This window comes from Myiozetetes cayanensis, unplaced genomic scaffold, assembly GCF_022539395.1.
Source record: "Myiozetetes cayanensis isolate MyiCay16 unplaced genomic scaffold, myiCay2020 scf12, whole genome shotgun sequence".
Taxonomy (NCBI): Eukaryota; Metazoa; Chordata; class Aves; order Passeriformes; family Tyrannidae; genus Myiozetetes; species Myiozetetes cayanensis.
This window is the reverse complement of record NW_026086826.1, coordinates 4,516,532-4,539,752: the sequence shown is the minus strand read 5'-3', so window position 1 is coordinate 4,539,752 and position 23,221 is coordinate 4,516,532. Positions and strand designations below refer to the sequence as shown.

At 40.8% G+C, this 23,221-nt stretch overlaps 1 protein-coding gene across 1 annotated transcript in view; it reads left to right on the top strand.

The window, feature by feature from the left end:
• The window catches only part of TESK2 (testis associated actin remodelling kinase 2), a 75,813-nt gene that overhangs the window by 5,596 nt on the left and 46,996 nt on the right, over positions 1-23,221 (top strand). Inside the window, exons 2-3 of the mRNA XM_050306934.1 lie at positions 1,973-2,273; positions 18,444-18,565. Coding sequence (XP_050162891.1) covers positions 2,055-2,273; positions 18,444-18,565 — 341 coding nt within the window. The 5' untranslated portion in view covers positions 1,973-2,054. The remainder of the gene's footprint in view (positions 1-1,972; positions 2,274-18,443; positions 18,566-23,221) is intronic.

The following is a 23,221-nucleotide window of genomic DNA, read 5'->3' as shown; positions in this document are numbered from 1 at the left end:
TTTCTGGGGGCAAACATCTAGTGCATATGGGTGCTACTCTGATGGAAATAAATTCTAAAAAATTGTTTCTTCCATTGCCAGGTTTTCTGGTCAGTCTCCAAAGGTACTTGCATCTCCTGCTCCAGAAAAATAATTGTTAATTAATACCACGGTTTCCTCTGTCTATCCCCCTGCCACAGACAGTTCTTTCTTTATCCCCTTGAAAAGCAACCAAATGATAGTTTGTCCCTTTCAAATCAAAAGGAATTATTTAAGCATGCCTTAGAAATTCCTAGGCACCTTGTCTATATAGCTGAGGAAGTTCTCTGGGTTATTTTTCTCAGTTGAGGAGATGTAACAGGTTTTACCATCCCATGGTGCATTCCAGACCATCAGGGCTCCTGGGGCAAGAACACAGGGTCAGAAAGTGCAGGAAACTCAGGCACGTGGGAGTCTGCATTCAGAATTCTGTAGGAATACCATGATGTGGCATTTGATAGAGATGAAATTTTTCATAATCAGACCGTGGTAAGTAACTCTCATACCCACCAGCATTCATTTAGAGAGGTGTTGAGATGTCTGAAATGAACACCCTTCAATTTTGGAGAGGACAACCTGAAATTCCTTCCAGGCAGTTCAACAGAGCTGGTTTCTGACAGCAGGGAAGGACTCTGTGTTTGCCTGCTGTGTTGGCACAGAGCATCTTTAAAAAATAGGCTGCATACAAAACATGGGTGCAGCAGCACTGCTGTACATTCAGGGAACAGCTGGTGTGCCTGTTTTTGAGATGCTTTTCAAATTTAGTGCATTGTTCAGGTTCTGTACATCTGTGTAAATAGATGTGTAATTGCCTGCTCTGTGGTTATTTTGTCCCCCTTTATTTATTTATTTATGTATTTTATTGTTTCCTTATCGTCCCTCTGGTTTTTCATTCAGCCTCAAGGTGAGGGGGAAGAGAAGAATCTCTTTGTGACTGTTCACTTTGTTCAGGCTTGTAGGGGCTCACCAAGCTGCTGTAAATGAACAGTTAAGTTTGGAAAAGACAAATAACCTCCTAAGTCTAAGGTTTAAAGAGGAAAAAAAAAAAAGTAGGCCACCTGTCAAGTTTACCAGTCCAAGCTGAATTTGATGGGCTCCAGAGTCACCCTGATTACTTCATCATCCTCTTGAAAAGGCAAATAAAATTGTTGGTCCCCCTCCATTTATTTTGTTTTTCCCTTTCTCGTACTTGGCAAAGGTAACTTGTTTCCTGTGTTTTCAGTTGAACTGAAATTAATATAGCTTTTAAAAGTATGTTTGTGGGGAGAATTTGGGCAGTTTCTTATAAGAATACTTTAGTTTTGTAGCGGGATTGTAGGTAATTTTATAAATTTGGGGTCTGGGTCTTCAGTGGGTATAAACTTGTATTCCTACCAGGTGAGGAATTAGTCTTGGAACACTCGCAAGGAGAAGCTTTAAAAACAAAGGTTTTGGTGCCTCAGCTGATAATTTTCCTTATGTCAACTGAAAGTCGATCTGTTTTTTTATAATTAGGGATCCTTTGTTCACTCCTGAAAGTGAAATTCTTTCTTGCAATAGCAGTAGATTGGTCACCAACTGCAACTGAAGTAGAATAAAATGTTGCATTTTGTGGGTTTCCTCCTGCTTAGTTGCTTGCTTTAGCAACCAGAACTTCAGTAAAACAAAGAAAAGGTTGGGGGGAAGGGAGTGAAAATTGTTTGTTACCGGTTAAATTTTGAGTTCCAACCCTATTCATCTCGGAATAGCCAGAGCATAGTGTATTTCCATGACTCTAAAGGACAAGTGCATTAGATTGCTGTTGTTGTGTGGTGGTTTTGGTGGTTTGGTTTTCTTCTTTGTTTGTTTTCTGCCTCTACCTGGATATCTTCTTTCTTTTTTTATTCCCTTAAACTGGTGCAAACTTTGTTGGGAGTCCCACCAGACTTCTTAGACACGTTCACAATAATGGCAACCTCAATTTCTTGTATTTTAGGATCCAGCAAGAGTAGAGAAGACAGCACATTACCTAAGATGTGAGAAGTCCTCCCGTAGTGAGATCAACCCTTGTTTCCAAAATGGACCGGAGTAAGCGGAATTCCATCGCGGGATTTCCACCACGCCTGGAGCGCACGGAAGACTTCGAGGGTGGCACTGGAGAAGGGACTGCATCCCAGATAGGAAGAGTTTGTACCTCTTCATACAGAGCCCTGATAAGTGCCTTTTCCAGACTTACTCGTCTCGATGACTTCACATGTGAGAAAATCGGCTCTGGTTTCTTCTCTGAGGTGTTCAAGGTGTGTGTTTATTTATTTTCTCCCCTCTCTTCGTGTTGGTTGCTTGGTGTTTGATGAGGAGAGTGTATCACAGTGTCAGCTGAAGAAGGAGTGGTGAAGAACTTTCAGGTCCCAAACATTTCTTCTGTCACTCTTCCAACCGTTTTTATGTCACTTGTAATTTATTTGGGGAGTTACAGAGCAATTTGGTGGAAACAGAGCAAGCTAAAAAGAACTGGTTTATTTTTGGACCTCTGTCGTGTGTTTTTGCATTCTTGTATTTATATTATATTATATTATATATATATTAGTGTTTTAAACACTGATAGTTATTGGTTCTTCTGTATGTAAGTGTAAATGTCTTTAATTTAGCTAGTTTATTGGTCTTGTGGGATGGTGCACATTCCTTTGGCAGTCTTTGCCTCTCAGCATTAGTTGCATGTGTTGGGGAGATTCACACGTGGTTACTGAATTTGAAACCACGGCATTTATTGCACTGAAATACAATTAGCTGCTCTTCTGTTTCCTTTGCTGCTTGTTATTTACTTCTAACTCCAGCAGGGATTGGTTTGATGTAAGTAATATGAATGAGAAAGTCTGATGTTGTCAGTGACTTGCTGCTATGAATGTTGGACATGGACAAGATCTTTCTAAAGCAATTTGCCAAACTGTACAGGCACCCCCAGTTTTACAGTGCTGGTGGTTCTGCTACTCTGACTGTTCTGGGGAGGTTTATTGTAGAAGAACAGGACACTGAGTTGACCTCCAGGCTTTCAGGCAGGCAAAAAGATAATTTGCTTCCTTGTCCTAGTCCCTGACTTTACCTGAAGTTGCCTTCCATGTTATTTCCATTTAAGGGAAATGCCAGAAAACTTTATCTTACAATATATTATGTCCATTCCATGACACTTCATGTGGGTTTTTCTTTTCTTTAAGCTAAATCCATAAACCTTTTATCCAGTTTTATTGCTGTAAATAGATGCCTGAATTAGAAAAAGAAAAATTATTTTAAGGTTGCTTTAATACCCAAAGGCATTCAGATCTCCATGCATACATTGGCTCTTATGTAAAGGCAAGTCACTCCACAGAAGTTTTTCTGTTCAGCTAGATATGTGAAATTTTACTTTTCACTCACACGAGTTTTTCATTCTTTCAAATGGGTAGACATGAAGAATTTTATTTGGGGTGTGTAGGAGACTCGGTACAGATAATTTCTTTATAAAGCCAGCTTGTGTAACAACTGAAAACAAAGGTTTGCTTGGTAGATGTTTGTTTGGGGTTTTTTGTTTGTTTGGGGGTCTGCACTCGCTGGCATTGCTCTGGGAGCAGGGCTGGTGGTCTCAGTATCTGGTGCCTGTTTTCCCAGAAGCAAGCACAGTCCTCCTGCAGGGAGTCAGTGAGTGCTAAAGCCTTTTCTTTCTCCTCAGTTTCGACCAAAGCGTCTCTCCAGTTTTGGCCCAGAGGGGTGAGATGCGTTGTGACCTTATCGTAGGTGCAGTTCCAAGCTCACTTAAGCAGGTGTCTGTTCTGGTGCTTTATCAGCCTGGCCACCTCTGTCATTAATCCTGCTCTGCTGATGATCAGATTTCATGCAAGAACCTTGATGTGCTTCCAGGAAGGAGATCCTCGTGGTTTGCCACAGTTACATTTCAGGCTTGTCTGCAGCTCCCAGCTAAATGATTGAACTTGGGGAAAATCCAGGCTAGTTCTAGACTTGGCTGTGTAAGTAACTTTACAAGTGCAATGAAGCCTTCCCTTCAAACCAGCAAAGATGTCTCAACCCCCCCCATGTCTCCAGAGCTTTTTCAGTAATGTATTTGTCTGTTGTTTTGTGAGTATCATACATTGGGCTCACTTTGATTTAGCAAAGAATGCTTGGCCTGTTTTGAGGGCTTGGAATTTTTGTTTTGCACTGTGACTGACAATTGTTTTCCGTGATTTCTTCCCCTCCATCCTTTTCTGTGGAGACTCCATTTAAAGTAGTTTGTTGCACTGGATAGAAGTTGCCTTCTCTTAACTTGTTACAGCTCAGATGTTTATGTTAATGGTCATATGTGCTGTGAATGATCTCTTAGCATTTCTGCTGCACCTTTATTCATAAACTAATTGAACTTTGTGGTTTAGTCAGCATAGAGTATGAAACTTGCATTTTGATTGTGTTAGCCATCACTATAACACTTCAAATTCATGTTCACCTGAGTACCAGGTGTTACAGAAACTAGTTTAGAAAAACTGAATTTTGTCAAAATATTAGCAATCTAGTTTGAATCAGTTAATGAAATACTTGTTTAATGATGGCTGGGCAAAGGTGAATATAAGATGCATAAAACACAATGCAAAACAAATGCCTTTTATATCTGAAATACCAAGCAGCTGAGTGTGGGTGCCTCCAAAGAAATATTTTGAGATGAACATCAGCCCTCCCATTTCAGTGTATTTACTGTCAGCACCATGTGTTAGGTGCTCAGTTTATGATCCCCTATAACTTGAGATCCTTTCTGGACAACTTCTGACTACACAGTTTTTCTGTTTTTGCACTTGTGCAGCAGATTTTACCTTTTTTTGCTGTTGCCCCCTTTCAAGCATTTCTTAATTTTTCAAGGGATTCCTTCAGTCTTGATAATCTTAGCAGTTTACCTGTGATCCACAAGCTACTCATCTGATTATGGTTTTACGTGGCCACTTCAGAGTATTTCCTTTTAGATCACATTTGTTTGGCTTATTTATGAAGATGTCTAGAGAGGTGCATTGAAGCCGTATGAGAAATAAGATAGGATGAATCTTAGTGATGATGTGACATGGAAACCCTTGAGAAAAGATAGGTGGAAATGCCAGTGCCGTTTGGTGATGTATGGACTCCACACATAATGAAACTGGCACTGGCAGGGTGCAAGTTCAAGTACAAATACAAAGAGAGGGCATCAGTACTTTTGGGTGACTCAATGAGGTGGGTGGTGTCTGCTGAAGGGTCACTCTCCTCAGGGTGTTCCTGCTGGATGTGCTTGTACTGTGAGCCCTCTGAATACTCAGGAATGATGGTCCTGCATTCATTAGTCAGTTGTTGGTCTTTCCTTGTGTGGTCGAATTTATGTTCTCCACGTTTCAAAAGTGCTGAGTGATCACGGAAGGTGTGCCTGTCCAAATACGGACCTTGAACCTGGGGCTGGGATCCTGTTTCTCGTATTTATTTAATGTCTTCGAGGTGCTTTCAAGATAAGCAGCATCCAGCTGTCTAATGTGAAAGGAGAAACGGGGCTGATGTGGAGGTGTGGTGTGCTTGGGAGTACTGTGAAGAACACATTTTATATATATATATATATTCTTTTTCTCAAGTACTTGTACCCAGGATAAAACTGGTAGTTCTGTTTCTTCTAACATTGATACCAGATAGTGGTAGATTTATGGTACTGTGTCTCATGGGCACACTGTCAGCTGGTGGGCTTGCTCTCTGGAACATCTTTGGCTGTGGTAGAGCTGTTAGAGAGATATTACTGAGCTGCCTTTCCCAGAGTGACTCAGTGAGAGGTTTGGGGTTTTTTTTTTTTTGTACTTTATGACTTTTAGTGATTGTAGTGGGTTGTGGCACTGTCAGATGCCTTACAGAAGTCTGTGTGTATTGCTGTTTTAAAACAAGTATGCATTTTGCTTAATTAATCTTATCACTTAAATTTAAAATTAATATAAAGCAAGGAAGGGATGTTACAAGAACTGCTGCAGTATCCTTAAGTAAGCCAGGCATAAGCATTTGTGATCTGTTCTTGGCAGCTACTTTTGGCTTGTACCTTATACTTACATTATATAACATTCTACAACCTTCTTTGGTGTATCCAGGCCATAATTTATTATTTTTAAGGGATCCTTTTATAGCTAGAACCTCCCAGTTTGAGTTGTTTCTACAGCTGGTCCTTCCTATTTGCTTATTGACTCTACTAGCAACTCATTACTGACAGAGGGTTCTGTTTTCCTGTGGCATTTAGTCATAAGAGTGAAATGTCTGTGAATGTGTGGAAGGAAGGAAGGAGATATTTGAGTAGTTATATAAATGAGCTTACACAGAAGGCAGTGCCAGTTCAGATCCAAAGGAGAGGATGACTGCAAAGAGGAGATGGAAAAGGTGGAGGAAAAAAGGCAATAGAATCTTAATTGAAGGTGAGGGAGCTGCTGTTTGGTTTTCAGCCCGTGCTCAGCGAATCCCACCGGAGGAGGTGTTGGAAACCAGTGTCTCAGAACTTGCAGACAGCGCTTTCCAGGCCTGGAATCTTTATTAACTTGGGTTTTATCAGATAAACAGGTGCTGCAATATTTGAATTGTCCAAATGTTTTAAACCTCAATGTGAATCTGTGCATTGTTGCTGGTCTTTGCAGAATGGCCAAGATTAGAACTGGAACAGATCTTCCTCCTGCAGGGCAGGGCCTCAGCACTCTCCCAGGGCTCTACAAGCCAGTTTTCACTTTCTCCTCCGTGTGTGTCTGTTTGCTGCACAAATGGGATATCAGTCTTGAAGACTGTCAAGCCAGTACCTTCCCTGCTGAATTATTTTAAGGAGGAAGGGGTTAATTGTCAGTATAAATCAAAAAGATTCTGGGCACTTCAATTGAAGGCAAACTTTTCTTAATCTATCATATCCTTTTGATTGTTATTATTATTTCAAAACTCTCAGCATAAACTGACAACAGGAAGAAGCTTCTTTTTTTTGTTAATACCAAACTAAGAGATGAATTTGGCTCTTAATACATCTCTGGATTTTTCTTAACAGTTTCATTGCTTTGTCACCAGACTTCAGGCCAACATTCTTCAAGGTGACGTTAATATCCCCATAAAACCACCTGATTAGACAGAAAACTTGTGTAGGGGAAGATAAGAAGGCTAATTGTGTTGTAGGTGTTTTTCTTTAAAGGAACTGTTGTATATGAGATTTGGTGTTGATGGAGCCATAGTTTGATTAATGCTGTGTGTGTATCATGTTCCTGGACTTACAATGCAGTAACAAGAGTTTTCCTCTGGTCAGTAATACCATACTGGAGATAATTGCACTTATTTGTATTCCTGGAAACTGGTTCTTCCCCAGTAGGCATAACTGCTTTCTGCAAGTTTTGCTTACATCAAGCTTTGCCATTTCGGTTACTGTTTAGGCCTTCTTACCACACTGTACAGCTTTTGTGCTTTATTTTGCTTTGTAGGTCTGTGGAGTTAAAAGCACAGGGTAGGGAAAAGGCTTCAATGTCCCCTTCATCCTTTTGTCCCAGGGCAAGAGCAACTTTCTGTCATTCTTTGTGGACAACTCCTCAACCTATTCTTTAATGCTGATAGGAGACACTGCAGTGGGAGATACCTGGGAGCGGGTATCTCTGAAGAATCAGTTTTATTGAGCAGGAGAGGGGTGATTGCATCATAACCACACTGGACTGAAAAGCCTCCAGTGATAGATTAGACTACTCTCATTTCCTGTGGAAATGATGGGTGTGGACAGTCCCTTTACCTGCTTGAGCTGGAAGGGCAGAAGCTTCTTGCAAAGTGATGGTAAAAATCGACTGGGGAAGTGAGAAAACATCTGGAAGATTCTCCTTCCATCATCTGTAAATGCTTTCCTCATTCCTTCTCCATCTACACAGTGGCAGGAATCATCCTTGTAGGGTGGAAAAGGACTAGGAAATGAGTAAGTGGATCCCCCTACCTATGGGTTATACAGATCTAATATTTGATCTTGTGGGCATGGGGAACATCCTTGTGACTGACGAGTGACACCCAATTGACCAGAGCATATCCTCCCTCACCAGGTGTGGGCACTGCTCCTCTCCCACAGTGGGATAGAGCCATTGGAGTTGTCCCTGCCCTCCCTGTGTGACATGATGCCTGTTTAGAAAGACAGACAGCAGCTCTTCTTGTCCATGTGTGCCTTTTGGTCTCATTTTTAGGCTGAAAATCTTTCCCTTTTGGCTATGGGTGAAACTCTCACCTTACTCAAGATGACAGAAGTGAGATATTTGAGGCTTAGGGTCTCTCCTGTGAACTTACAGTGTTGAAACAAACTGCTAATTGTTTGGGAACACAGTCACTTTGGGTATTATATAAACTGGCCAAGAAGGATAGAATAATTCTGAAACTTCATTTCAAGCTCTAGGGTTGTATCAGCGAGGTGGTTCTGATCTGTCTTTCTACTCTGATTCTTGTCAGGAGTAGGAAGAAACACCATTCTAGAACTGAGATGAGGCATAAATCCTGAGGGTGCTGGTGCTTTCTTAGTCAAAGTAGAAGTCTTGTGAGTTTGATTTGTCTCATGCTGGTGTGTCTCAGCCTTTTGGAGCCCTTCTGCCAACTGCTAAGACGGATTTGTATGGTAACCACTTAACCAGACAGTTGTCTTCCTCTTGCTAATGATTTTTTGAGTACTGAGGTGCCAAGTTGCTGTCATCCTAGTCCTTGTCACTTAATTAGCAAATGCTTTTATAGGGCATGGGCTGTGGGGAGAAGTAGTAATAAATAGGCCTTACTCCAACAGATCATTAATATAGGAATTAAAAACCTCATCGGTGTCGCTGTTCTTTATGGATTGCACCATCGGGGCAAAATACTTCCTCCCCACTTAGGCAACTCTGACTTTTAATGATATTTGCAATCTGATTTGTAGGGCACTCTTACATTTAGCAGAGCTGAGAATGCTTTGAAATACAAAGCAGAATGGAGTTCACATTTGTCTGAAACAAGTTCTGTTATTTATTTATTTATTTATTTATTTTCTGGCTAGGAGTCTAAAGACACTCATGTTATAATCACCCTAAAACACCAGCTGAGGAAACACTGGGATTGACTCAAAAGCCATCACCAGGTAGCAGATTTAATGAAGGCCTTGTCTTTTGTAGTGGTGTTGAAAAATTTTAAGAAATTTCTGTATCACTTCTTCCTGTAGTCCTGCTTGGCATCACTACAAGTGAAGTCTAGAACTACACTGAGTAAGCAAATGAAAAAAGGGTGAAAGAGTTCTTATACTATATTTCACTTTCTCTGGTTGGGTCAGCCAGCTCCTCTGTTTGAGAAAGAAATGTTTGGACAGTATGGCAGAACTACCCTTGAAAGTGAGGGATTTGTTTGTTTAGTAAAAAACCAGAACAAAAATCATTGAAACAAACCTGATGCTAAAAGAGGTTCCTTTTTTACTCAGTCAAAAAAAAAAAGGAGCATAGTTTAATATAAAATTGCCCATTTTGAATTGTATTTATCACCTGTTTGGAAACTTGGCCTCTCCTAAGCCTTGCTAAACAACTGATATGTTTTGAATGTCCGAGATAAGTCTTTGTTGCCCTCACAACAATTCCAAGAGGGAATGCTCACAAATTCTGTCAGCAGTCAGAAAGACACTCTGATACTGTAACAAGTGGGACCTTGCAATAGGAGATAACCCCCTGGTTGGATTTTGTGTTTAGTACAGTGACTGCTGTAGTTCAGAGACCTTTGGGCCTTTGATTTTATTCAGGAGGAAAAGCTGTGCCAATCTGAGTATCATTGTGCAGTTTCCCAGGGGCAAAGCAGGTGGCAAGATTCCCTTGGCACTGAAATGTTTGTGTGCCTTTTGCCTTGTTTTCCATAATAATTTCTCAAGCACAGTCAAATGAGATCTGTTTAGTTTTCTGTTCGGGGTGGAGATGTGCTGGGTTGGCAGCTCTGGGATTTTCTGGGTTTTGCCAGCTGGCAAACATGCACATTTGTGTAAGCTCATTCATAGCTGATACTGAGAGACAGGTGCTGATTTACTGTTCTTCAAATAACTGGGCTGGCACAAGTCCAGTATTAACATGACTGTGCCTAGAGAACAAGAGTGCATCACTTAAAATCATTGTGAGACACCTCTGAGACACCCCTCTGAACACATCTTTACTGGTATTGGCAGCAGGGGAAAGTTAAATGTATTTCAGTGATGGATTTCACTGCCTGTGCCTGGGGAGTGTCTGGGAGGTTAATACTCACACATGCACAGGTGTTACTGTGGTACTGGAAATCTAAAAGTGAGATCTGCAAATTATTATTTGATGGCACTAACAGAAAAGAGATGTTCACAGTGTCAGATCTATAGGGAATGCTTCCTCATAACCCCAAAATTACTGTTGGTAATGATTAGAGAAAGGAACTCCAACTGTGTTTTAGGGCTTGTTTGCTGCTGCAGTTGTTGGGATTCTGGATGCAAGACATCAAGAGCATCCTGTTCCCAGTAGGATATGGCTGAGGCCGTATCCAAATTACAGGGATCTCTTCTGTCCATGTGCTTCCTGTGTCTGGGAGTCAGCACAGCTGCTGACCCTCCCTGTGCTTGGCACAGGCTGGAAGTGCTCTGGGGTGGCCCCAGGGCTGGGCACAAGCCCTGCAAGGTGGGGGCCTCCTGTCTGATGGTCTTGTGGGATGAGGGGAGGAGGGAGCTGTGAAACATCCGCTGCAGTAATCGATGCCGGGACAGCCTTGCTTTGTTAACTAATCCGCAGCTGACAGTGTGTCTAACACTGACTCACCGATGTCAGTTTGTAACTTCACACATGAGCTGCCTGCAATTAAGTCCTGCAAAGCCAATTCTTGCGCTTCCCAACCTTTACAGGCGATGGTGAGACATAAGAAATTGCCTGGTATATTTAATTAGCTGCTTGGGTAAGGAGGAGAACCTAATTCTCAGTAAGAGCAGTTTTGTGAAGTCTTAAATAACAAGAAACTACTCAGAACTTTTGCTGAAAGTTACTAACTGTATCAGTTTATAAAAGCTGAAAGATCTTCAAGTAAGCAAAATTTGGCTCCTTCATGCTCCTTGCTCTCTTCTTACTTGTGTTTGTGGTCAAATTTTAGTGCTGTAACTGTGATTATGGTAGCAATAATTGTATGCCAATGGGGTCTGCTCTGAAAGAGAGACAGACTTTTCCTTACTCATGTATGGTAATGTTTATTTGAAAGATTTATAGAAGAAACGTAAAGAAATTATTTCTGCCTCAAACAGAACTTTCTGTCAAGGTTCCTGTACAGGTTTTGAAAGCGAAGCCAACAAATGTATTTGATGAATACCAATGATGACATTATTGGTGTAGTGGGGGTACTGTGTGCTCAGTACCAAACTGTTTATATACTGTAAAAGACTGGAAGTGCAATTGTATGTCAGGAAAACTCAGTCCAAACTGTTTGCTGCTTCAAAAGCATCTGCAGATTATGTAAATACCATTATCTTTCATACAGGATGAACCCATAGTAACATGGGAAATATTTAACCATAAGTATTAAAAATTAAATAGGAAAACAGGAACACAGGTCCAGTATCTGATTCTGTATTATCTTTGGATGTTACAACAGTCATTTGCAGATGTCAGTCTTCCAGTCTTGTGGCAGGTAGATAGGAATATCACCTGCATTTTGTAGATACAACCAGAGAGGAAATGAAAGAAAGGAAGTACCGTGCTCAGGGTTCCTCAGTGAGCTGAGGAATAGCTGACATTGAAAATTAAGAATAAGCTCCCCATTCTGTACTTCAAAGTCAATATTTCTTTTTCTTTCCTGACTGTGATATTAGGCTCAGGTATGAAGTGCATAGTTGAGCTATTTACTGAGGTTGTGATAAAACAGCACTTACCTGGTGTCCATCAGTCAACTTCCCCACCCTGGGTTGTGCCTGATTATATCTCATCTCAAACTGTAGATCCTCTGATGAATTTGTGCTTTGTCTCAAAATAAGACTGTAGTCTCTTTTTGCCTTTATGGTTTGATTGAGATCAAGTTAATGGCAGAGATATGTGCACAGAATCCTATCAATAACTGGTTTGTTTAAAATAAACGGGTGCTCTGTTTTGGACTCTGGTTCTGCATTACATTGGCAACAAAAAAAACAAATGCAAAAGAAAAATTGAGGGTTTTTTGTCACACAAGTGGATTTACAAACTCTCAGTAGTACCCTGTCTTGCTAATTGTAAATTCACTTTGGTAAAAAATTGGAGGATTTCTTTGGCTGTAGGTGTGGAATATTCTGTAGTAATTGAACTTGTTAAATCCTGAGTTAGTGATGCTAGAAGCTACTAAAGTTATCAAATCAGGACCTTTGTCTGATGACCAAAACCAAGCTTTTGTACTAAAGGGAAATCAGTAGTCTCCCAACTTTTTCTGGATATTTCTCTCCACTCTTTTTAGTAGGAGAAATTATTAGATTCACAACTACTGTCAGGCTTTTAAAAGGTTTTGGGGTTTGTTTTGTGCTTAATTTCTGTACATCTTCTGAACCTGTGCTAAAGCTCTTGTAGCACATGCTGACTAGTTTTGTTTGGCAAACTTTTGTTACACTTGGCAGGCCTCTCTCTTGCTGCAAGAAGTTAGAGTACAGTGACATTCTGTATTACTACTCTGAAAACAGCTACAATCCCATCTGACTCCCTGGCATCAACACAGCAGCTTAGTATTATCTGGATTGATATATTTCTTTAAGCTTCTATTTGTCACTGCAAATCTTCCCAGGGACATGATTGATTTTTGGACTCAATGCAGGCATCACTTCTTCAGATATGTGTATCTGGCAGTGGGTACATCTTGATGTTTAGAAAAACATTTGAGATTCCAGACTTACAAACAGTGTGATCTGAGCTGGGAAACAGGTTTGTCTTCTCAGCTGCAGGGAGCTTTCTCCAATCAACCAGAGAAAGCTCAGGTATTCTTTTAACACATTCATCCTCGAGCCATGAATAGATGTCCCTGTAAGTGTGATTGATGACTTGGTGGCTTGACTGTGAGACTTGGATAAAATACAGGTAAACCCTAATTTTTTCTATAAGATTCCCTCTCCTGTCACAGCAGGAAAGTCTGGTTTTGAGAGAAGTCTTGTATCAGAGCCAAATGCTGGTCTGCTTCCCCGTGAAAGGCTGTTTCCCTGTCAGTTAGCACAGATTTGTGATGAAGCCTTTTCTTTTTAACAGTGATTACTTCTATCATCTCATGTGCCTCAAGAGCTTTGTCAGCTCAGTCAGTTGAAGTTATACTGCACAGCACAGTTAGTGCAAATGGCCTAGATAGGCAACTAAGGGAATGTCTTCATCTCTTGTCATCACAAGAGAAAATACCTGCAAATCAGATGAGGACAGGGGCTGTTACAGAAGGGAGATTGATGGAAGGTGGCACAGATAAGCAGAAGGCTCTTCAGCCTTTGCTGTCCATGCCACTGACGTGAAGGCTGAACGTGGAGGAAATCCTTGAACTGGGGAGTGTAAGGTTGGTGAGGCAGTGCCAGTAAAAATAGTACATACAGCATTTTTGTGCATAGTCCAGTGACCTCAGAAAGGGGAAGCAAACTCAGGGAAGGTCATATTTGGACTAGAGGGGACTGCTTTTAAAATGGTGCTTTGGACACATGGCAGGCAAAGGCAAAAAGGTGAAATGGCCAATGAACACCAAGGTGTGTAAGAGAGTGAAGAAAGAATTGTTGTGTGTGCTAGAGCAGCAATGTGATTTTATGGACTAGGCTGGATGAGGAAATATCTGTAAATGTATTTAAGCAGTGAGGCTGGATGCCAAAAGAGGGGAAGGTAAGGAAAAGCTGGAAAGCAATTAAATGAGGTTGTGGAAGAAAACTGTGACAAAATACTTCCAGCTACATAATGATGATTTGGAAAATAATGAAAATGCAGTGGAAAACTAGGGGCAAAGCTCAAAGCTGTGTTGGCAGATTTATAATATCGGTGTTAGGAAATGTTCTTCAGATGTTTATTCCAAGGCCACCTGGAAAGGTACAGTGAATACAGATCAAAAAGGCCTTGTGAAAGATGAAATCAGGCTAGATTTCAGCTATTGCTTACACATGCCTCCCCTTCAGTCCAGCAGAAAGTGGAAGTAGTGTAAATGTGTGGATTTTCGGAGAGCTCTGATAGATCTGCATGATGTAATAAATAATGATCTGAATTATATTTTTATTTTTTTAATAATAAAGAACTTTATAGCTAAGCAGCAAGCTAAAAATTAAAACTATCAATTTTTTGCAGGATAGTCCTCCTGTGAACTTGATACAGCATTCATATAGTGACTAATTCTTTGGAATGTGAGCCCTGCTCAGTCACTATTATGAGATTTCTTTTAAATACATTACTCTTTCTTTACATGGATCCAAGACTTTCTCACTTGCTTCTAAAGGAAGGGATAAGGTCCAGGATCAGAACGTGGTTTGGAATGAGCAGACAGCCCATGCTGCTGAGCCACAGTCAGGTCAAAGTGCAGAGTACTTTGATCCTAGAAGAATCAGAGTGCAAAGGGACAGTTTATCTCCCTGTCAGCAATAAAACAGGGAGGCAATATCTGGTTACAGTGACCTTGGAGATGGAGACACACACACACAGGTAAGCAGACTGAGAAGTCAGAAGCATGTGCAAAGCAGCTGTAGGATTGTCAGAATGTTTCTAAGCAGAGACACTGTGATCCAGACATTGCTGAAAGGTTACTTGGTCTGATATCCAAGGAGGCCTAATTAATAATAATGTCAGCAGCTTTAAAAGCTTTACAGCAATCTGCAAGTTGCATCAGTGAAAGGTTTGAATTGCATGAGTGAGTCCCTGTTTATGTTGAGTATACAGGCATAGGCCCGAGGCAAACTGCCTTGTAAACAAATGTTGAATTGGATCGGCAGTATTGCCAAAATATTTACTAGTTTTCCTTCTGGGTCAGGTGGTTGAAACATCATTTCCATGCTTTCATTGCACAGAGATGGCCTGAAAGGAGAAGGAGGATTAAAAAGAAATAGTTTGGCAGGGTTTGGCCAGGGCTGCCAGAGCAGACACAAATTTTGTGTAGGGAAAGGAGGCACAGAGGGCTGTGTCACTGGCAGCTCCTTCTGTGTGGGTGATTCAGAGCTTGACCAAGACCTGAAAGACAGAACCTCTCTCAGTTCCCTGTTGTCAGTCTGTTCTTCCCACAGAGATGCTGTTTGCCAGCAGTGCTTCAGGGGAGAGAACACTGTTAGTCTTACCATGATTCCAAGTGATTAGCACTGTGCTCCATAATATAGAAACTGATACTGGATTTTATTTATAGTACTGACTGTTGTCCTCGTGAGAAAGATGCCTTTTCACCTCCAGATCTGCTTCTTCCTCCTTGCTTAAAGGGTAGCTAGCAAGAGAGGAAGAGTCCTTTTTTTCCCCACCTCTGCTTTGGTTTGATTAGGAGTTTTGCTGTTGTGTCAGATTTGGCAGGAATACATTCTCCAACATCAGAGCAGTATATGGAACGTCAAACAAAATTGCTACTGTTACCTTACAGTGGCCCTTGAGGTGACACAAAGCACAGTGCAGTGTTGGCTGCTATTTGGAGAACAGCTACATGGACAGAATATGCTGCTCTATGTGCTGGAAATCTGAGCTATTTCCAAGGATGGGGAGAAAGAACACCCCCCCCCCAGGACATCACCACAGAACCTCATTCAGTCTGTCAATAGAACAGCAGAATAGCCTAAAAAGGAGGATGAAAAATTTTGTCTTTGCAAAAGCAGCTGAATTTTCTCTGTATGTGGAGCCAGAACTGTGGGCAGTCAGACCTCTGAGCAGCAGTTGCTGATCACTTCTCTGGCATATCAGACCTGAAAATCCAGGGAACATGTAGGACACAGTGCCTCAAAAAGTTACCCACCTTCTTTTCAGAGGTTTCCTTACCTTAAGAGGAGCAGTCAGAACAAGGAAAAATATCCTTTGATAGGTTCTGCTTTTACCTCAGAGTTGAGGGAAAAGAAGTGGAAATTTTGGCGTGGAACTGAGTGAAGTATAGAAATGGCCAGGAAATCAAGAGGTAGCTGGCAGAGTTAATGAGAAGGCAAATACTGTTCAAGACCACACTCCAGCAGAGTTCCTGCTCACCTTCTACCTCTTTTCAATCCCTTTTGGCAGACCTTGAAGCTTCTGTGTCAGTGGGAAAGCTCATTTCTGAGAAGGTTCTGTTGAGAGCTTTTCTCTGCCTGTAGGATTAAAGTTTCTTCAAATCCTTTTCCATTCCCTGAAAACCCCAAATTACTCTACCGCAGCACCCCAGATTCCTAACCCTTCTCTCAGGTGTTGATTTAGCTGCTTCTATTGTATAGATTCAAAGCACAGTCCTTTAAATTGACATTGTTGGAACAAATCTTCCTTTCTTGAGACTGTGAAAGCTTTTTAAATTTTTATTCCCCCTCACCCAAGGCGTTACTCCTAATAAAACTAAGGTATAACTAAAATTTGTTTTAAAAGTCTGTATATATAGACACTGACCTGTCATTCAAATTGGCTGGGTATGCAAAAGCTGCGTAAAATTAAAAATTAATGAAAGCACACAACAGACACAAGAAACCTGGCAAGTAACAATAAACCTCATCCACTTAACATGCAATCATCCTGCCTAAAACCAATAAGCATGCCAAACAGGCAGGACAGGTTGTGTGCAGAAGGATTCTAGATTATCTTGTTCTAATGCACTAAAGCTGTAGTTCAACCAGTTTTTATTTTAAAGCCAATATTACCACAGAAAGGAGGAGTCCCATGCCTGTGAACTTGCTCTTGGGTTTCCACTTTCCGTGCTGGTTTCTATATATCCTCCACCCCCTTTCTCTGATCCTGCTTGCACTGGGATTACTGGGTGACTGTGGGTGAGGCATCTGAGGAGCTCATTTACATCGGCGGGGGAAGCAGGAGGAAAAGCATCCAAGGGCTGGTTTTCTACTCCCGCAGTCCCTCGATGTTGTTTTCCACACCTATCTGGGATGTTTCCAGTGCTACACTATACTTCAAACTAGGATGGGAAGAGGCAATTTGGAAGCATCTAAGCAGGCAGGCACCTGAAACGGGTCACCCTTTCCTCCCAGTACATCCCTGTGCTCCATTCCTGTGCTTTGTGTGCAGATGAGAATGTTTGGCTATAAAATATGCCCCTTGTTCTTGCAGATATGGTGTGAAAATAAAGCTTGAAAAGGGGGGGGTATCATCCCTTGCTGCCACAGACCTACCAGGGAGCTTTACCTCCTAAAACCATACCCTACTTTTTTCCCCTGCACCTGCTTATCATGAGTTCAGCTGTTCTTTCTGTAATTAACATAATTAATTAACAATTTAATGAATTAAATAAGCTGCAATTAACATATCACAGCTCTTACTGGAAAAGATGTGCAGAGCCTTGTGGAATAAGAGCAGGCAGGCTGCTGTTGTTTAAAATGTAGGTGGTTTGTGTGTGCCTCCATCATAATGTGAATTTCAGTTTTAAATTAGAAAGCTGGTGAGTCTTAAATTCATGCAAGACAGACTTTTTTTCTAAACTAATCTCCATAAAAGTGAATCAGTTTGCTGTGGGGGTAGTTCAGTATTTTGGGAAGTGCATGTTTTCTGTTTGTGAGCTGCAGGTACTGCTGTAGGAAGAAAATGGTAACACAGTTTCCATCAATACTACCAGCATGTGTGTGGGAATGCCCAACTGCAGGGAGATTCAAAGGGTTGGCAAGCCTTACACTATGGTGACAGCTCCTTTCTGGTAGCAGCACACATCTACATAATATTGGTCTGTTGACAGATGGGCTGGTTTGAGAGTATCAAGTTAAAAATGGCCCAGTCACACATTTCTGACCGGGGAAGGTGACTCTGAACTGGGTGCTGGTTCTCTGCAGTTGCTGCAGAAATCCTCTTTTTTGTGCCAACACTGCAGCCAATGCTGACACCCTGGTTGAGGCAACCCCCTGTCCAGGAACCTCTCCCTGCTTTGCAGCAGGGCTTGGTTCAAATGCTTTCTGTCCACTCAGTGTGGGAGCTGCTTCATAGTCTTGGTTCAGAAGTAAATTTGGAATACCCCCACAATCTACCCTGCACCCCAACCAACTCTCATAACCCGCTCTGTGAACAACCACCACTTCAGAGGGTAAAAAAGAGGGATATGGGTGGAATGAAGATGAGTTTTGTAGGTCTTGGAGACTTTGTGGACAAATGAGTGGTTTCCTTCACCTGTACTAAGAAGCTGGTAACTTTTTTTCCAACTTCTCAAGCTCTCTGTCATTGTGAGTTGCAAGAGAAGAGCAAAATGCCTTTTCACATTTTCACAGCATGCTTATGGAAAGTCACCTCTGTGATAAAGACTGCAGAAATTGGAGTCTAGATCATCATTTGTCATGGAAGGTCTCTACACTGTACTACAGCATTACTGGGTTTTCAGTCTTGCATTTCATATCCTCACCGTTTTTTGCTTCTGTCCTTTAGGTAAGGCACAGAACTTCAGACCAGGTGATGGCTTTGAAGATGAACACACTGAACAGCAACAGAGCAAACATGCTGAAAGAGGTTCAACTTATGAATAGACTCTCACATCCAAACATCTTAAGGTACACTGGCTTTTTTTCTGAATTATATAGAGATAAGTTGTCTTTAGTAAGGCTGTCCTATTTTCTATCTTTATTTATTTATTTTCTTATACTGTATCTGTTGTGAATGTGATAGGATCAGTTGCTAATTTAATAGAAGAAGGGGGAGGAGGAAGAAAAGACTTGAGAGGAAAAAAATCCCCAAAACATCCCACGGACATGATTTTGGTATCTGGAGTTTACCAGTAAATGAGTAACATATGTCAGAGAAAAAAAACAAGTGTTCACATTTTAAATTTCAAATGACTCAGTAAAGTGATATGAAGAGGGAAATTTGGCTTCTTTCCGTGAATTTAAATTATTGCAAATTTAACACCATTCAAATAACCTATGGTTACTAATCTTACAGATCAGCAATGCAAAGTGCCGTAGCTGCTGCTTATTTTTAGGTCTGCTTCCTAGTTTTTAGCATTTTCTTATTGTAGTATTGCCAGGTGGTATAAGAGGGACAGAAGAAAAGAAGCTAGAGTTGAACTAATCTGATTTTTCTGCTCCTGAAAGGAAAAAGGTAGTTCTTGCTTTGCAAAAGGTTTCTGCATGCAAATCCAAAGTGTTTCAATGTGTATCTTGAATCTTTTTAGTCTTGGTTACTCTTCTATGATGATGTGACAAGCAATTAGGATAATTAGCTGAAGCCATAACATTATGAAATTTAAAGATGTGATGACAGTGCACCAAATAACCAGTTCTCCCCAACTGCTGTTGTGCAGCTGGGATCCGTTTTTGATCTCAGGCAGTGCAGCTCTTTCTGAAAACCTTCAGAGACATGGTGACCTTTGTTACTTCATTTCCTCTTTTTCACCTGTCTGTTAAATAGTACAGACAGAGAGCACTGATTCCTAAAATCCTCTATAACCAACTTTTTTGATCTGTAAAATCCCATCTCAGTGTTCATCAACTGATGTGTAACAATAGCATTTCCGTCAGTATTTATGAGGACACCTATCAGAAGCATTTGAAATATTTGTAGGGAGCATTCCAGGAAGTCATGTCTGTATTCTTTATTTTTTTTCTTAAAACCTCAAAAACCTGTGAATTTAGAGAATTTTTACCTGTAGTAAACTGTATTGGTTCTATTACAATATATTTATTCGAGTGGTGTACGAATCTATCCTTAATTACAATTCTTAGTCTATTTTCTCTGCTCTGTTCCCAGCAAGTCCTCCTTCTGTTTGGCTGTTTGTTTGTTTGTTTTTGTTTTTAGTTCTCCCATTTTTTTTTAAATTTAAATTTTATTACCTATCTGGCTTTTTAGATTTCAGTATCACAAATTGTTTCTTATGTCTATCCCCCACACCCTTTCCCTCAGAATCCTTAGATAGGCACTACATGATCCTGGAGACGGGGACCCTGATCCAGCTGCTTTTTTAGTAAGGTCTGTGGAAAGAACAACTTCATAGGATTGTCAGAATCACTTCATGGTCTTCTTTATCAACTTTGTGTGGTTTGTAAATCTTATTTTGTAAAAAATCTAGGCATTCGATTGCACCTTGATATAACCTTGCTCCCCCTTGAATGGAATTACTGAGGTGTTGCTGGAAACAAAAGTTGCTGTGCTCAGTCCTGAGTAATTGCTGCAATTCAAATGTTTTATGTTGTCTGAGAGATCATATCTGTGATATACTGGTCCCCCCTGGCCTTAAAGCCTGTGAATAATTTGAAGTCAGGGGTGTTGCACAGATGGTCCTGAAGGAAGAACAATAATGTATTGATTTATGCCTGAAGCAGAAAAGGAATTTCATTTGGTCTCCCAGTTATTACCCAGGATTGATAGAGAAGTCTTTCTCTCTGTGTGCTCAGCTAGGCAGTTATGAGTGAATACATCAGAAATAAATGACTTAAATAGAAACAATTTATCTTTGCATAGTGTGTTTTGAAGGAAAAGCTGCATTTGATTTATTAATTGCTTGATTTGAGGCTTCTTCTTAGAGAGTTGGTTCTTTGGTAAAAAAATACTGCCATTTTCTTATCTGTTAGGTGAGTCTCCTTGCTACAGGAAATGCAAATGGGAAAACAGGGTTTAATTTTAGTCTATTCTTTTACTGAAAAACTTGCCCTGATAGTGATAAGTGGTGAGAGGTTGTATTGCTTGTTTGACAACATTGTGTTGTCAGAGAAGAGCAGCTGGCGTTGCATTGCTGAGAGGCCTCCAGGAAAATGTTCTACAGCAATGTGTTCCCACTGAAACATTTTCTGGGATTGTTTTTGGAAATTTTAAGCTTATATTAGGATTTAAAAGGAACATCCTCTTCCAAGAAGTTCTTATGTATAACTTCTCCAGGGGCTATGAGCTACCTCAGTTTGCCATTAAATATTATTTTCTTCATTTCTGTCCTTTGAAGTTTTCCTCCATATTACTGAGTAAGGTGTTTTGTAACCAGCATCAGCTTTACTTCTCTACTGATTAGTCACTGGATCTCTTCCACAAGCCTTGAAGGTGTACTCTGCTTTTTATGGAATATAGAACCTCTGAGCTTCTTCATATTCTGTAAGCTCTGGGACTACCTGCTGTTAATTTATGATTAAAAAAAGCTGCTTTCCTTAGTGCTGATCTTCTTTTAGCCAGTAAGGATACGAGTGGGTTCTTAGGCTGAAATGTTGAGATCATGTTGTGCAGGACTTGGTTGTTGCAGGTGAGGGCTGTGAGGTGCTCTGATGTCAAATGGCTTGTAAAATTATGAAGCTGGGTAGATACTGGCCTTGCAGCCTCCAGATTTCTGCTCTCGAACCCACTTCAGCATGTGCAGTTTAAATGTTTTAGAAAGCCAATGTCAGGGTTAGCAACGATGTATTTATTTTAACATACTAAAATATTGCTTAAGCTGAGTGTGTGGTTGTGGTTTTGAATGTGTCCTGGTACTTTGGTACCTAAAATTGGTAATTCAGTCAGTGCTTTTGTGCTAGAACTTTTGTAGTTTATACAAACTAAGTGGTATGAAAGAGAGAAGAGGCTCATTATTATCCTTTGGATGCTTAAAAACCCCATCCCTTTGTCAGTGCTCTAAAATATAGAGCTTTGTAACTTTTTACAAACTGTCAATGATGTTACTGCAAAGATTTGGTGTTTCTGCCATTGATTGCACTGATGTGAACAATAAATATTGCTGACTATTTAAAACTGCTTTTGCTTCTGTGCTGCCCATATCAGTTCCTTTTCGGAGTTACAGATGCCTCTTGAGGTTTTTATCCAGACTGTGATCATTTTTTTGGAGTGTGTTTGTCAGCAGTTGTTGACTTCCTCCCATTCCTTAGCTCAGCAGGGATTACCAGGAGGCAGATCCATGTTTTTACCTCAGTGACACTCCTGTACTATTTGAGGAGATGCAGTTGGGTTAAGGTGTTTCAGTTTCTCTGCTTCTAAAATTTGGTGAAGCACCAATCTGGGTATTTAGGCTTTGAAAGCCTTTTTATGCACAGGGTGAAAGGCTGACTTTGAATCTCCCCACTCATTTCCCTGTTTCTGCACTCAAATTCTGCTCCTGGCCAGCTATGTAGATCCATCTTGATCAGAAGACTGATGTAAGTGAAGAGTTAGTTTTCACTTACACAGTCCCCAGTAAGTATACCCGTCCCCATGGTAGGACCATAAAGATTCCAGTGGTCAAATATATGTGTGTATATAAATTTCTAATGGATTTTCCATCAAGAAAATGAGAAACTCCCCTCTCTTAGAGGGTTTATTTTGGCAAAAATAGAGCCTCTTTGTCAGTCTGTTAAGGATATTTTAGAATGGATGAGTTCAGCTCTTGGAGCTACACAGCCATGATGGTAAAAAGTGAGGGGATTTTGGAGTTTTTTTGTTTGTCTCCCTTCCTCTTGTTTCCTGTTTCAGCTAGCAGATATGATTCCAGAAGCAGAATAAATGTTAACTATAGTGGAGTAACTTTTTGTTCAGTCACTGTTTGATGTTCATAGCAAACTATGTATGAAAGAGCTGCTTATTTTTTTGGTTTTTCCTCATGGTCCAGCTTAGGGACACTTTAGGAGTGGACAGGGCAGGAGCAGACGAATGTTTTTCATGTTTTATTCTGTTTCTACCATCAGCTTCATCTCCTGTCCCCACCTCACACCTGCATACAAGCTAAATACGGAGAACTAAAATGCCTTTCTGCCTCTGATCTACATTTCACCCTGCTTTGGGCGTGGGATGTGCTGGTTTTATCACATCTTCCCTCGGAACAGATGGTGAGGGGAGGCATGAAGAAGTGAGCTGGACTTCTGGTTTGTCCCACGTGATGTTTACTACAACCACTTTAATACAGGTTGGGTGATACATGGCAAGACTGTCGTTGCTGGGGGTAGGGAAGGCAGAGTTTTGGAGCATTTCTTCACTTCCTTATTAACTTCTGTCCTATTTAAAGGGCAGTGCTGTTCAGGGCTTGGGTCAGATCTGGTACCAGAGCTATGAAAGGTTTGGTTTATGCTTTTGTTCTGCTGTTTTGCTGATTCCCTGAGTGCTGGTGTGCTGCTGTGTAGTCATGAGTTTTTGCCCATAATGAAGTAAGAAAATAAGGCTGTAAAGGACTCGAGAAGTCTCTGTCCTTTTGCCCTGGTGGGGAGCCTTTGGGCTGGAGTTTGGGAGACCTGATACCTTTCCATTTTGGTAATATCATGCAA